This window comes from Schistocerca serialis, chromosome 4, assembly GCF_023864345.2.
Source record: "Schistocerca serialis cubense isolate TAMUIC-IGC-003099 chromosome 4, iqSchSeri2.2, whole genome shotgun sequence".
In the NCBI taxonomy this organism is placed as follows: Eukaryota; Metazoa; Arthropoda; class Insecta; order Orthoptera; family Acrididae; genus Schistocerca; species Schistocerca serialis.
Window position 1 is genome coordinate 491,067,767 of NC_064641.1, and position 13,822 is coordinate 491,081,588.

The 13,822-nt window shown below is 42.6% G+C and overlaps 1 protein-coding gene across 5 annotated transcripts in view; it reads right to left on the reverse strand.

Moving 5' to 3' along the window:
• Positions 1–13,822, reverse strand: part of LOC126475206 (ninjurin-2-like) — a 148,596-nt gene that overhangs the window by 27,215 nt on the left and 107,559 nt on the right. For 2 of the 5 annotated variants that reach the window (XM_050102857.1, XM_050102859.1), the window contains exon 3: positions 1,436–1,631. The exons of the other annotated variants lie outside the window; for them this stretch is intronic. In XM_050102857.1, coding sequence (XP_049958814.1) covers positions 1,443–1,631 — 189 coding nt within the window. In that variant the 3' untranslated portion in view covers positions 1,436–1,442. The remainder of the gene's footprint in view (positions 1–1,435; positions 1,632–13,822) is intronic. 5 annotated transcript variants of the gene reach the window in all.

A 13,822-nucleotide genomic window follows, 5' to 3' on the forward strand; every position in this document is an offset into this window, starting at 1 on the left:
GCCTAAGATGGTGTGGGCGTGTACGAGTACATAGAGCAGCACAGAGCACAGTGATCAAGTTCGCATAACAGCTCAGTGCGAATGGGTGAATACCATGAAATGACCAAAGAAATGATGGATGGATGAACTCGATAAAAATGCGAGTACCGGTATCACAGGCATACATCTTGAAGATGCACTGGATGGAAACAATCGGCGGACGTTGAAACACAATGCGAGTCCTATCGCCACGGAACAATGCTGACGATACAGATAAGGAAATAATCCTTTTGCTTTCGCTTCTGAGTGCAACCATCGCTTAGCACAATAATTCTTCACCAAGAGAATTGAGTGTGGCAAGTTTATACTCGAAGCCCTCTGATACTCATTGGTTAATATCTCTGTTCTCATTTGACGCTAAGAGTTACCTGAATGCTACTATTTGCGGTTTTAGGTAAGTGCGTCTCTCCTGTCTTACTGTTTGATACTGTATATGTAGCTTCTTAGTAAGTGAATGCTTCACGACCTGGAGTGCCAAATAAAGCTCTTCAAGCTTCTAGAAACTCTTTTTGTGTTTACTAGAACCAACTAGTTCATCGTATTCATCATTATTTTAACCATAGATTCGGCACTACTTCCTGTTCAAAACGATCAGTCTTACTTTTCCATTCGTAAACTATGCTGATATAAAGCTCTTCAAGCTTCTAGAAACTCCTTTTCTGTTTACTAGAACCAATTAGTTCTTCGTATTCGTCGTTATTTTAATCGCAGATTCGACACTACTGTCTGCTCAAAACGATCAGTCTTGCTTTTCCATTCGTAAACTATGCTGAATTTATCTTTGTAACGGGTCAGATCCTTGGGAAATGCCTCTGCTCTCCTGATTAACAAATCTTCCGTCAACCCCTCCTCCCATGCACTTGTCTTAGTATCTGGGAATCGCATTCCTTCAGGAGTGGAATTGACGGTGGAGAGGGAAGGGCGATTTTTGCGACTCATGGAAAGAAAAGATTGTCCTTCAGAGTCCAGGTTTCGCAAGAGATCGCTATCCTTTCTAGATGAAAAATTCTCTTCTCGTAAACTCAAAGGTATCCTCGGAACTAGTGGAGCAGAAGGTTTTATCTCTTTTCGCAAAAAAAGTTATTTTGAAAGAGCGTTAGCTGTGATTATTACTGCATCCTTCTATTCATTACTCAGCTTGGTGGCAATACGGAATGTGCCTCATTGTTCTGTTGGCGACGTCCTAGTGAAGATGACTTTTCGTAGTCTTCCTACACCCTCTGGATGATGTATCAGATATGTAGACATACAGCCTCTGCCACGCGCCTTAACATGAATCACAAGCAGCACGGACGCCCGTGCAGCATCAGTGAGCTCCGTTCAAAGCGATGCATTAAAAGCGTGCACGTGTTCCAGATACTGTCGTCAGGCATCGCGTAGCACGCGTATTTCTTACTTCAGCGCTAGACCATCCCCTCGGCGAACAACTGGGAAGAGTCCTCCATGCCGAAACCGGAGATGATGACGTTGATGACGCTGACGATGAAGACGAGCACAAGGCTGATGTCGTTGAGGACGTCCGCGGCGCGCCTGTCCCTCTCCTTGTTGATGTTGAGGCCTCCGATCACCAGGAAGACCACGCCCACCAACACCTGGCGACAGCCACACGTCTGCTTAAACGCTCCGCTCCGTTTTTCGCAACACTTTCATTTCAGGTTACAGCTGACACTGCATTGATGTGCAGCAGCTTGGTCACTGACTAGAGGGTACCGAAAAAATGTATCTCAAAACTGACAGGCTCAACAAACTACAGTAGACTGAAGTTAGCAAATTTTACAAAGTAATCTTATGTGGTGATTTTGTCCTTGCAACGTTACCTGCGAGCTAAATCCACACATTGTGTTTGTATTTCGAAGTAACTTTCTACTCGAGCTCGTGTGCCGCCTCTAATGGTCTGGACGCCAACAAAATAGTAGACCAATGGCGTATCGCGAGTCTTAGAAAAAAAGAATTATGATCCTTGTGTCCCGTCCCAAGGGCAGAAGTATCAGTTCACTATCAGTTTGAAGAAGGCCATAAGATGTAATGGGCATTAGGAAGTGTAACCTAGAACCATTTTTCGTGAAATGTCAAAAATTATTTAGCCTTTCACCGAGAAATTAGAATGAGTTGTCTCCCCTCTATCCCAGATCTTCGTTACGCACTTGCGCTGAACTCCTCTTTTCCATCCTTCAAGTGGGGCGGAGCACACTTGCACCTTGTGTAGGAAATTGCTTCACGGCCAGCAAGTCAAAGGACCAAGAACTAACCAAACTCGTGAATGTATTTCATGTATCTGATGAAGTTCCGCCAATTTTTGAAAAAGCAATGTAGCCTCATTTTTATGCTTCTGAAGAAAGCAAGAACGGATGAAAGTGATAATTACAACACAATCAGTCTGGTATAATGCACATAAAAATATTCGCAATAGTGAATTTTATCCATAATTGATGCTGTTGAATTAAATAAGCAGATTTGAAACAATTACAAGTGGCGAAGTGTTGAAGTTATTACCTTATCCAAGAATGGCACGGGAAGAAAGTATGTTAGGAAAGGAACAGTTTAACTTTTTGAGAAGAAGGGATACTAGAGAAGCCGAGAAGCAATTTTAGCACTACAGTGAATAATAGACGGCGCATTTAGGAAACATGCATTGCGTTCCTAGATTTAGAAAAGGCTTTTGACAATGTGGAACGGAATAAAATGTTTTCCATTATTAGGCGGTGAGGAACCAACTACACGGGTAGAAGAGTAACCCAGTCAGTTTATATGAAACAGGTTGCGGAAATCATCATACTCCATTTTTGGGAAACAGATTAGGGTAATCAGCATTGAGGGGGCGATACAAGAAGTCAACACCAGGAAAAGTGGGATGTGGGGTTGGTCATTGTCTACACTGATATGTTATTTTTATCTGGGAGAGTCAATGAGGGATGTAAAACACCGACTCGATGTAGAAATTGTTTGTCACGGACAGAAAAATCAACATGAGAAGGTTCGCTGATGACGTAGCAGTGGTCGCCGAAAGTGAACCGGAATTGAGGCAGCGGCTTATTGAAATGGAATGAGTGTTAGCATATGACTGTAATATCACATTAAGTAAATTGAGGTAATTGTGTGTGTGGAAGCTTGGCATTTAATTTTAAGAGAGTCTCTCGTAGAAGTGAACGAATTGTGTATCTCAGAAGCAGAATCGATAAAGAAGGAAGATGCGTGAAAGTCATGGTAGCAAGAATTGCACAAGATCGGGGCGAGTGATGACTAGAGGATGATGACTACGCACCCCTTCCGCAAAGAACAGTTTTTACAAATATTTGTATTTTTCCACACATTAATTTCTAAATTTTCAGCCAATTCTCGAAGGATAAGTCAGCATGAAAACTAAGGGCTTCGAAACTGGCAATGAAATTATAGAAAATTACAAACTTTATTTGACAAAGGATACCTTCAGTTGCTGCCGTTAGTATGCGATACGGCTCGACAGGGTTCAGACGCAAATAATTTCTTTTTCGATTTAAGGCTTTTTTTCATATGCTACGTACTTCTTTTGGCGAAGAAGACATAACTGTGCGCGAAGAGACGGAGATATACAAGCAACTCCTGGGATGCTGCTGTCGTCTCCTTTTTACTGGTGGCCAGATGGAAGCTTCACATCAAGGCTGGTTTTAAAGTTCCTTAATTTCTGCTTGAGATAATCGACATATCCGGCAGTGAACTGTGTCCTTGCGCAAAATTGTTCTAAAAATTCTAACCACACGATCAGCTGATATAGTAACAGCAGAAGATACATTCTAAACCCTTCATTTCATCAAGACTTGCCATAGGGCAAACATGGAAGAACGTTTCACTGGTTTAAAGAATATCCACTGGGACATTGAAATTTATAGTGACGGAGTTTCCAAAATCTGTAAAGAGTAACAAGACGCCACTTCAGTTTGTCGTTTAAAGTGTACATACGAATATTAACATGCTGAATCATTTTATTGTTATTAATGTTATTATTATTATTGAATGTTCAGCTATATGTGGAAAGCTAAAAACGTGGTGACGGCAAGTTATATGTGCTACCAGGCGGGCGGGGGGGGGGGGGGGGAGATGGAAGGGCAGTAACTTGATATGAATGATCTGCAATGAAAATAACCTACACTGAGATGACAAAAGTCATGGGATACCTCTTAATACCGTGTCGGAGCATCTTTTGTTCGGCGTTGTGCAGCATCTCGACGTGGCATGGACCCACCAAGTCGTTGGAAGTCCCCTGCAGAAATACTGAGCCATGCTGTCTGTATATCCGTCCATAATAACACGAAAGTGTTGCCGGTGCAGGATTTTGTACACTAACTGGCCTCTCGATTATGTTCCATTAATTTTTAATGTGGATTCACGTCGGGCTAACTGTCCAGAATGTTCTTCAAACCAGTCGCGAACAATTGTGGCGCGGTGGCATGATGCATTGTCATCCACCAAGTTCCATCGTTGCTTGGGAACATGAGTCCGTGAATGGCTGCAAACGATCTCCAAGTAGCCAAACATAACCATTTCCAGTCAATGATCGGTTCACTTTATCAGAGGAAGCAGACCATTCCATGTAAACACAGCCCACACCATTATGGAGCCACCAACAGTTTGCACAGTGCCTTGTTGACAACTTAGGTCTATGCCTTTGTGGTGTCTGCGCTACACCCGAACTCTAGCGTCAGCTCTTACCAACTGAAACCGGGAGCGATCTGAGGAGGCCACGATTTTCCATTCGTATAGTGTCTAACCGATATGGTCACAAGCCCAGGAGAAACGCTGTAAGCGATGTCGTGCTGTTAGCAAAGGTCCTCGCGTTGATCGACCGCTGTCTGGCCCATTAACGCCACATTTCGCCGCACTATCAAATGGTTCAAATGGCTCTGAGCACTATGGGACTCAACATCTGAGGTCATCAGCCCCTAGAACTTAGAACTACTTAAACCTAACTAACCCAAGGACATCACACACATCCAAGCCCTAGGCAGGAGTCGAACCTGCGACCGTAGCGGTCGCGCGGTTCCAGACTGTAGCGCCTAGAACCGCTCGGCCACTCCGGCCGGCTCGCCGCACTATCCTAGCAGATACGTCCGTCGTACGCCCAACATTGATTTCTGCGGATATTTCACACAGTGTTGATTGTCTGTTAGTACTGACAACTCGACGCAAACGCCGCTGCTCCCGATCGTTAACTGAAGGCCGTCGGCCACTTCGTTGTACACGGTTGAGGGGTCATGTCTGAAATTTGGTGTTCTCGACACACTCTTTAACACTGTGGATCTCGAAATACTGAATTTCCTAGCGACTTCCGAAAGGAAATGTCCCATGCGTCTAACTCAAACTACGATTTCGCGTTCAAAGTCTGTTGATTCACGTCGTGCGTCCACTATCATGTCGGACACCTTTTCATACGAGTTACTTGAGTACAAATGACAGCTCCGCTAACGCATTACCCTTTTATACTTAGTGTAAGCGATACTACCGCCATCTGTATATGTGCTTATCGCTGTCCCATGACTTTTGTCACCTCAGTGTATATAATGATAACAAAACAGGGATGACGATGATAGAGTACATTTTGATAATCATCCGAAGTCATGAACAAATTGTGACCCCTAGAATCAGACTCTCCACCCGCATCTGTTTTGGTTACACTCCCAAAGGGGTTGCTTCTCCTGGCAGTGCTTCGTGCAGCACACAACGCGTTATATTCTGCGACCAGTACATGTCTACCTAAATACAGGCATTCATGCTTGGCGACGTGACGCCATCCGCCGCCCATTCAGCATACAGAGTAGCCTGAGATCGCATCAGCAGCTGGACATCAAACATTTAAACGAAATTGTTAGCTGTAAGCCCATCACTGTTCCGCAGTCTTGCACGCACAGAGGTAACCAGTAGGCCGTTATACGGTGTACATTACAGCGTCTAAGCACAAGCAGCTGGCGGTGCTGCCTGTGCTGTGATAGAGGACCCGCATCGTCACGTCGTTCCGCGTGCAGTGAGGAGCAATTTGCATTCACAGTGCGTGCATTACCCTACATGCATATTCGTAGAAGCACATTCGCTGCAGCGTTTTCTTGCCGCGCCACTAGCGAAATCTATTAATTTTGTAGGTCTCTTGGTTTGACAGAGGTGCAGAGACAAGCGTATAATTCACTTCGAAAGCGTGTCATATTGATAGTATGGAGGTAGTACGAAAACTTTTGCTTTTCAAAACGAGAATTAATGTTTTCAAAACCTTTTGTATTTCAACATAACCTCCTATATCGTTAATTAACTTCAACGAGCAGCGTTTCAGTGACATTATTCCACCTCTGTAGTGTTCCTGCGGAAGTGCAGCAAAATACTCTACAGCTGCATTGATTGGCTTCTTGGCTGGATGCCCCACTTTTTTTCTTCTGCAGAGCAGATTTGTTTCTAGAGTTTTGGATCCTTATCCGCCAGAAGGTCAGAAGAATATTCCTCAGTTTTATTTTTGCTTTTTGAAGATAACCAATTAACGGAATTCCTTTCACGTCCGATGATTACATCGCCTTCGCCTATTTTGGAGCTGAGGAACGTGCTTCTGTCCACTGTTACGATTCTTGTTTCGATTCTGGTGAGTAGGAGTGAATCCATGTTTCATCCATTATGATATACTAAAGAAGAAAATCACATTTGTTTTTACGAAAAGACGCCAGACATCGTTCGTATATTGTCGTGTGAATTCGATTCTGATCCTCCATGAGCAAGTGCGACACCCATTGTGCACAAACCTTTCTCATGATTAATTCTTTATGCCAAATATAACCGACACGTTCTTTTGAAATACCTACAATCTTGGTAACATTATGTACCTTCGTACGTCGACCTTGCAAGATTTTACAGTACACTTTCTCGACGGTTTCTGATGTGGTTGCGCTTTTTGGACATCCTTGTCGCACATCATCTGTGTCACTCCCACGACCCCATTTAAATTCGGCAGTCCGTTTCTTCATAGCGGAAATTGAAGAACAGTCACCACATTTGTTAACCTCGAAAGAATTTCGATTGACATCTTTTTAAAAAAAATGATAATAGTTTTTTCACTATACGATACTCGATTTTTCTCTGTTTACGAGAATGCATGCACTGCACCTTGTTCAGACAGCTGCATACAGCCAACTATTGGACAGAAAAATTGTTGAAAATTACACAAACTTGTGGGGAAAATAATCATGTTCCTAGTGCTGCGATCTATGAGCGAGGCCAAGAAATTTTCAGACCAGTCTCATAGATAACAAGGCGAAAAATTCAACAAAAACGTAATTCTTCGACGCATTATTTTTTATGATTAACAGCTTACATTATTTCATAGCATGACAGAATTATTGAGTGCTAGAGCCTAACTAGAACTGGAGTAGAGACAATGCTTCTTCACGTAAATGCTGAAAGGCACAATAATGTTCCCCAAGGCAATGGAAATTTGTACTAATAGTTGCCAGGCAAAGGAAGAACATGAGGGCTAAAGTTCATGACCAACAGATTTGTAACTATTTCTTGATTTAATGTTGGTGGTGAGTAGAAATGTTCAGTACAAAATCGTTAAGACTTTCGTGGCCACATGTTGACAAACTGCCTAATGGCTTATGCCTTGGATTCTTCGGTCGGTGTTCGTTTGATAATTTTCTGACGTTCCGCCAGTACGATGGCTGGCATTGTCAAAGCTTCGCCTTCCATCGCTGGTCAGCCAATATCAATGGAAGGAGAATCTTTGGCAACGCCAGTTATCGTACTGGTGAAGCGTCACAAAATTATCAAACGAACACCGACCGAAGAATCCAACACGAAATTTTCAGTGCCAGTACCAGTATTTGACCAGCAAGCGAAGAATACGTGGCAATGTAAAGGCCTTGATAACCAGACTCTGTACTAATGTATTGAGTTAAATTCCCATGTTGACTCATGAAGTGAGAGCAGGTAACGTCGATGACGTTGATCCATCCCTCGCACTGGGTCGTTAAGCACTGCCGCCACTTTTGGTGCTCTTTGGCAGAAGCAGTCTACGTGTAATCATCAGGTTTCACCTTCTCCGTTTTTCATCCGTAAGGCCACTACACTTCATAAGAAATCGTCACAGGTCACGGATTCACTTCTGACACTTCACAACAGGCCGAAGGAAGGCAACAGTGAACCCTCTCCACTAGGATCTAGTCTAGGACCTTACCCAGGACGTCAATGCGAGACTCCCTCGTCTGTCCCAAAAAACGCTCCTTTCCAATATACAGAATTGACTGACTTTTACTAGTACAAGAAAACCTGACTGCTGTCTCTGAAATTAAGCTCCTTCAGCTGATTAAGTTCGTTGACATGCAGAAGCTGTTCGTGTGTATTTATTCAGTAAACTCAGGTAAAGTGCATAACTGGATCGCATATTTTGGTGGATGAGGTCAACCTCGGTAATGGTCTGACTCACGGTCAAAGCAATATTATCCGCTGCAGGCTAGTGCAGTGAAAATAGCTATGAACAGACGCCTACCGTTAGCGTTTTGTTCGCGGTAGTGACGGAGTAACACTTCGACGGGCAGCAGCGATGCAGTGTGTACCAGAAACGTATCATGCCTAAAAAAGTTTCGACCACTTTGGATGGACAGTGCTTTAGAGTATTTTGATTGGACTGCCACATCAGTTGTGGATCTGACAAGTCTACAATCGTATTCGTTCAAAACTACTAATGTGTTAAACAATTATGGCACAAAATCGGAGATGGCTGTTAGAAAAGAAACAGTTAAATATTAAAGTTCAAGTGGGGCTTCTTGAATGTTCTTGCTTCCATTTTGCACAATAACGCGAGACCATTTACGGTCGGTGCTTTTTTTTTCTTCACTCGACTAGATATGAAATGCTTATTCTCACACTAATTATTTATTCCGTACTGAACACACACAATTTGTTCACAAAACTGAAACATTTGCTGTATTTGTTATTTTTTATTATTTCTCAGGTCCGTGAAATAATATCAGCAGACGCTATTCAGCTATGACGTAAATCAGTAAATAATTCTCAAAACATTTACAAAATAAAACAATAAAGAAACGAAAACACAATATCTTTCACAACTATCGTCGGAAAGGTCTTGGACCGGCAGGGGAGGGGGTGTGGGGAGGGGGGGGGGGTGGAATGGAGCGTTATGCTCTGGGGGACATTTTTGTGGCATTCTCTGGGAGATCTTGTCATTCTGGAAGGCACAATGTACCAACATAATTATGCATCTATCCTTGGGAATCATTATCAGGGTGTTGACAGGCGGTCACATTAATGTGGCTGAACAGTGTAAATCTAGCTCCCTTAAAATGTTTCGCGAGACGATAGCTCTGTGTATGTCCGCATGAATTTCGTAAGGCCAGTTACAATTCTAGAAGCAAATCTGAATTACTTATCCTTGTCGAGGGCACTGAACTAGGAGTCGGTACTAAGGAATATCGCGTACAAAGGGTTTGCATCTGCTTTCCTTTAAGAACACTTTACACATCTAAGCCCTCCACTCATCCTCTTTAAAACCAATTTTATATCTTCAGCCAAAAAGTTCATTTGTATTGGAGCGACCCGATACAACTAAAACGATTTTATGGGGTCAAAGGGGGTAAACTACGGCAGGAAACAGCGAAGAGGATACTGAAAAGTTAAATAATTATTATTTAACTTTAATTGATTTGAGTTAAACCTAAAATGTTAAATATCTCCGAAATTCATCTTCTATGCTATTCAACAGTGTGTAGAGATTAATAAATAGTGTATAGATCTCTTTGCCTTACCAAATGTCTTCATCGAATTGAAGGGGTTTTATTTAACGGACGCACCTCATATTGAGTTTAATTAATCCACGGTCATTATTCGTTAATGCTCTTACTTTGTCACTGCTATGCACAACGACACGTATTCTTTCTTGTCGCAATGCTACCACTCCACTCATCTGTTCTGTGACATTCTCTCGTTTGTTATGGGATCAATACCACAGTTCAGACAACACCAAGATATATGTCGTCACACGTCACGTGCCGTGTGACCCTTCCCGGTGTAGAAGCTGGCACATTAATTATACAGCATAAACCTGGGATCGATATGTACTTCTTTCTTGCTAGAATACTCAATATTACACGATTCCAAGAAGATTGCACATGTACAGTTACGCAATTTCGACCGTCAACTGTCTGCCTAATACTTGCCGAAAATTAACTGTATGTATTGTGGCACATGCAGTATGTCGACGTGGAGACGTAATGGAACAGTACAAAGGAGCTTCACTTTTGAAGGTGTCATGACCATACCGTGAATAAAGATGCGCTATTTTTTTTTGTGTGTGTATCGATGCAAGTTGTCCATTGTGTCTACAAGGTATGGTGTACCACTCGCAGCCACATAAAAGGACATAAAAACAGTGGACATAAAAATATCCTAACAGACGGAGACCACACACGAATAGTCGCGCCTTGTCAATGACAATCGATTTCAAATTCGTCAGTAATTATTGCTGTAGCCGGCCGGTGTGGCCGTGCGGTTCTAGGCGCTTCAGTCTGGAACCGCGTGACCGCTACGGTCGCAGGTTCGAATCCTGCTTAGGGCATGGATGTGTGTGATGTCCTTAGGTTAGTTAGGTTTAAGTAGTTCTAAGCTCTAGGGGACTGATGACCACAGATGTTAAGTCCCATAGTGCTCAGAGCCATTTGAACCATTTGAACCATTTATTGCTGTCAGTAAACGCAAGTCCATCTCATGCAGTTTACGGGCGAAAATTGCGAAGTGTAAGAAATTCACATTTGGTATCGAGGACCTCGCAAAACGTCATTGCTAGCAGCGGTACATGAAGCTGATCGTTTCGATGAGTCAAACAACCTAGAACTACGCATTAGCTAACAGGAGGCATGTAGTGTGGTCCGACGAGTCGCCAGTTTATCTCGTTACAAATGGTGCAAGCCGCAGAGTGCGCTGACTTCCCAATGAAGGAGCAGGAAGAGATTAGTGTTTAACGTCCCGTCGACAGCGAGGTCATTAGAGACGAAGCACGAACTTGGATTAGGCAACGATTGGGAAGGAAATCGGTCGTGCACTTTGTTAGAGGAACCATCCGGAATTTACCTGAAGCGATTTAGGGAAAGCACGGAAATCAGGATAGCCGGACGCGGGTTTGAACCACCGACCTCCTGAATGCAAGTCCAGTGTGCTAACCACTGCGCCACCTCACCCGGTGACTTCCAAAAGAGGCGTTTAATCTGCACTGTGTGGAAGGTGTAATTAACTGATGTTTTTGGAGTATTCTTCTTACCCATCCTTTCAGGCTACTGTGAACATGAACAAAGATGTTTATTTCTACAATCTCGATGACCAAATGCTACCCTTTCTGCAACCATATTTATGATGAGCATACTGTGATCAAACCTGTCTTCCAAGATGGCTCTCAACGTAAATAAATAAAACATATTGCGTATACAACGGCGAAAACAAACCATTAATGTACAGGGTGACACACGGGAGACGGACAGTTTTGAACTGCGTAGTACTAAGGGCGCGGTGGTGGGAGGTGGTCGTAATGGGGATAGTTCTGATCCACACAAGACCCCATTTCATTTACTCAGTCACTATGTAGCAGTGGGACTTGCAACGTCGAGTGTTTTTTGTCTATGACAGTTTCGTGAAAAGTGGTGAGTCTATTATTGCTACGCAGCGATTGTTTCGTGCGCGGTTTAATGTCGGTCGACATGGAGCTGTTCCGAGCCGTAACACAATCCTCAGATGGGTGGAAAACTTCAGATCAACTGGAAACATACTGGATAAGAAGCATCCTGGCCCGAGACACAGAGTAACGACACCAGAAAATGTTGAAAGGGTAAGGCAACCGGCAGTCAGAAGCCCAGGACGGTCAGCGAGACGTCATGCTAGTGAGTTACGAATCAATCGTGAATCGGTTCGACGAATTTTGCATAAAGAATTAAAATTCCATCCCTACAAAAAGCTTATTGTCCAACAACCTAAGGAAACTGATTTTGCTGTATGAGAAGAATTCGCTTACAGAATGCAAGTGATTTTTGGATCAAATTAAAATGAAATTTTATCGATGAGTGATGAAGCTTATTTTCATTTAAACGGGACCGTTAATAAGCAGAACCTACGTTACTGGGCTCCAAAGCTTCCACACCTTATCCACCAGCGTCCTCTACACTCAGAAAAAGTAATAATCTGGTGTGCTCTCAGCTCTGTTGGCATTATTGGACCTTATTTTTTTGAAGAGAACGGGGCCACAGTTACTGTTAATTCAGTTCGTTACATTGGTATGCTTGAAACATTCTTGAAACCAGAACTAAGAAGACAACAAATCCCGTTAAAACACGTTTGGTTCCAGCAGGATGGGGCAACATCGCACACTGCAAACACTTCAATGACAGTTCTTAGACGCATGTTACCTGGCCGGATTATCTCACGTTTTGGCAATGTTCTTTGGCCTCCCAGGTCTCTCGACTTGTCAGTATGTGACTTTTTTTCTGTGAGGGTACCTTAGGAACCTTGTCTATAACCACAAACTACGAAATTTTGACGAGTTGAAGAATGCAATCATTCAAGAAATTGCTGCCATCACTGTAGAGATTTTAGTCCGTGTGATGGAGGATTTTGAGAGGAGACTTGAGTCCTGCATTCGAAATGATGGACATCACCTTGACGACATTATTTTTCACAAATAACTTTGTTAGCTAAAATGGAAAATAATGAGTTTTGATTTTGTGTAAATAAACATGCGTAATTTTAAAGTTGGCTGAGTATTATTTCATTAAAAACCGTCTGTCTCCTTGTATTATTACATGATTGGCTAACATGGTCTACTGTTAAAATTCCAGGTACGTATGTTGTACAGAGAGTGTAACTTTACGTTCTATCACATATGTCTCGCGAAATGAGCATGAAGATAAAATCAGAATAATTCGAGATAACGTGCTCACTGCCCGAATTACGAAGTATTGATGAAGATGTAGAAACGAGAGTACCTATCACACATTATAAACTGGCTTGAGGAACATAGGTTTAAATGAAAAAGAAGCCGTAGAAGTCGATATAATGAAATAGCAAGTGAAATAAAAAATTCGGACAGCTTACTTGAAAAAGGAGGAAGTAAGTAATGAATAAAGAAATAATAGTATATCGTGACAGTGAGAAACAATTCAGCTACCTTTTGTAAGGAAGGGTTGAAGGTCATAAAGTGAAAAATGCATTAATACTGCGCAAATTACAGAGCAGTTACGTCACTAAAGAAGGCGACACTGAGAAAGGCGCTAAGAGGTAAACAATTACTGCAATAAATAATCGTGATAATTGCTATACGTGGGCATTTCCAGGTATACATGTTTAGTTATAAAATCGAGGTCGAATCCAGTGACTCGTTTTACTAAATGTTGGTGGGGCACACTGAAATCCTACGGTATGGTTTCCATCTCTTTCGCTCACTGTGAAACGAATCTGTTGTATCTTCCTTCCTTTTATTATCGCTCACGTCATTATGCACGAAGTTCGATAAATTTCAGCCTCTTATGCTTTTGCGAACAACATCGTTGATGCACTGGCATACTAAGTTCGTTGACACGAAAGTTTTTCCCAGTAGGAAGGTTACCTTTGTTGGGATGTCTTCCAATATTAAGTTCTTGGGTAGCTTGGCGTGCTGGCATTCGTTTGCGGTGTTGGGTTGAGGCCGCATCCAAAGCTGCGGACTGCTGTGGACTGGAAAGTATCGCGCAGAAAGCTAGTCCGTTTTGTTGTTTCCAGTCGGTCATACTGCAATATAATT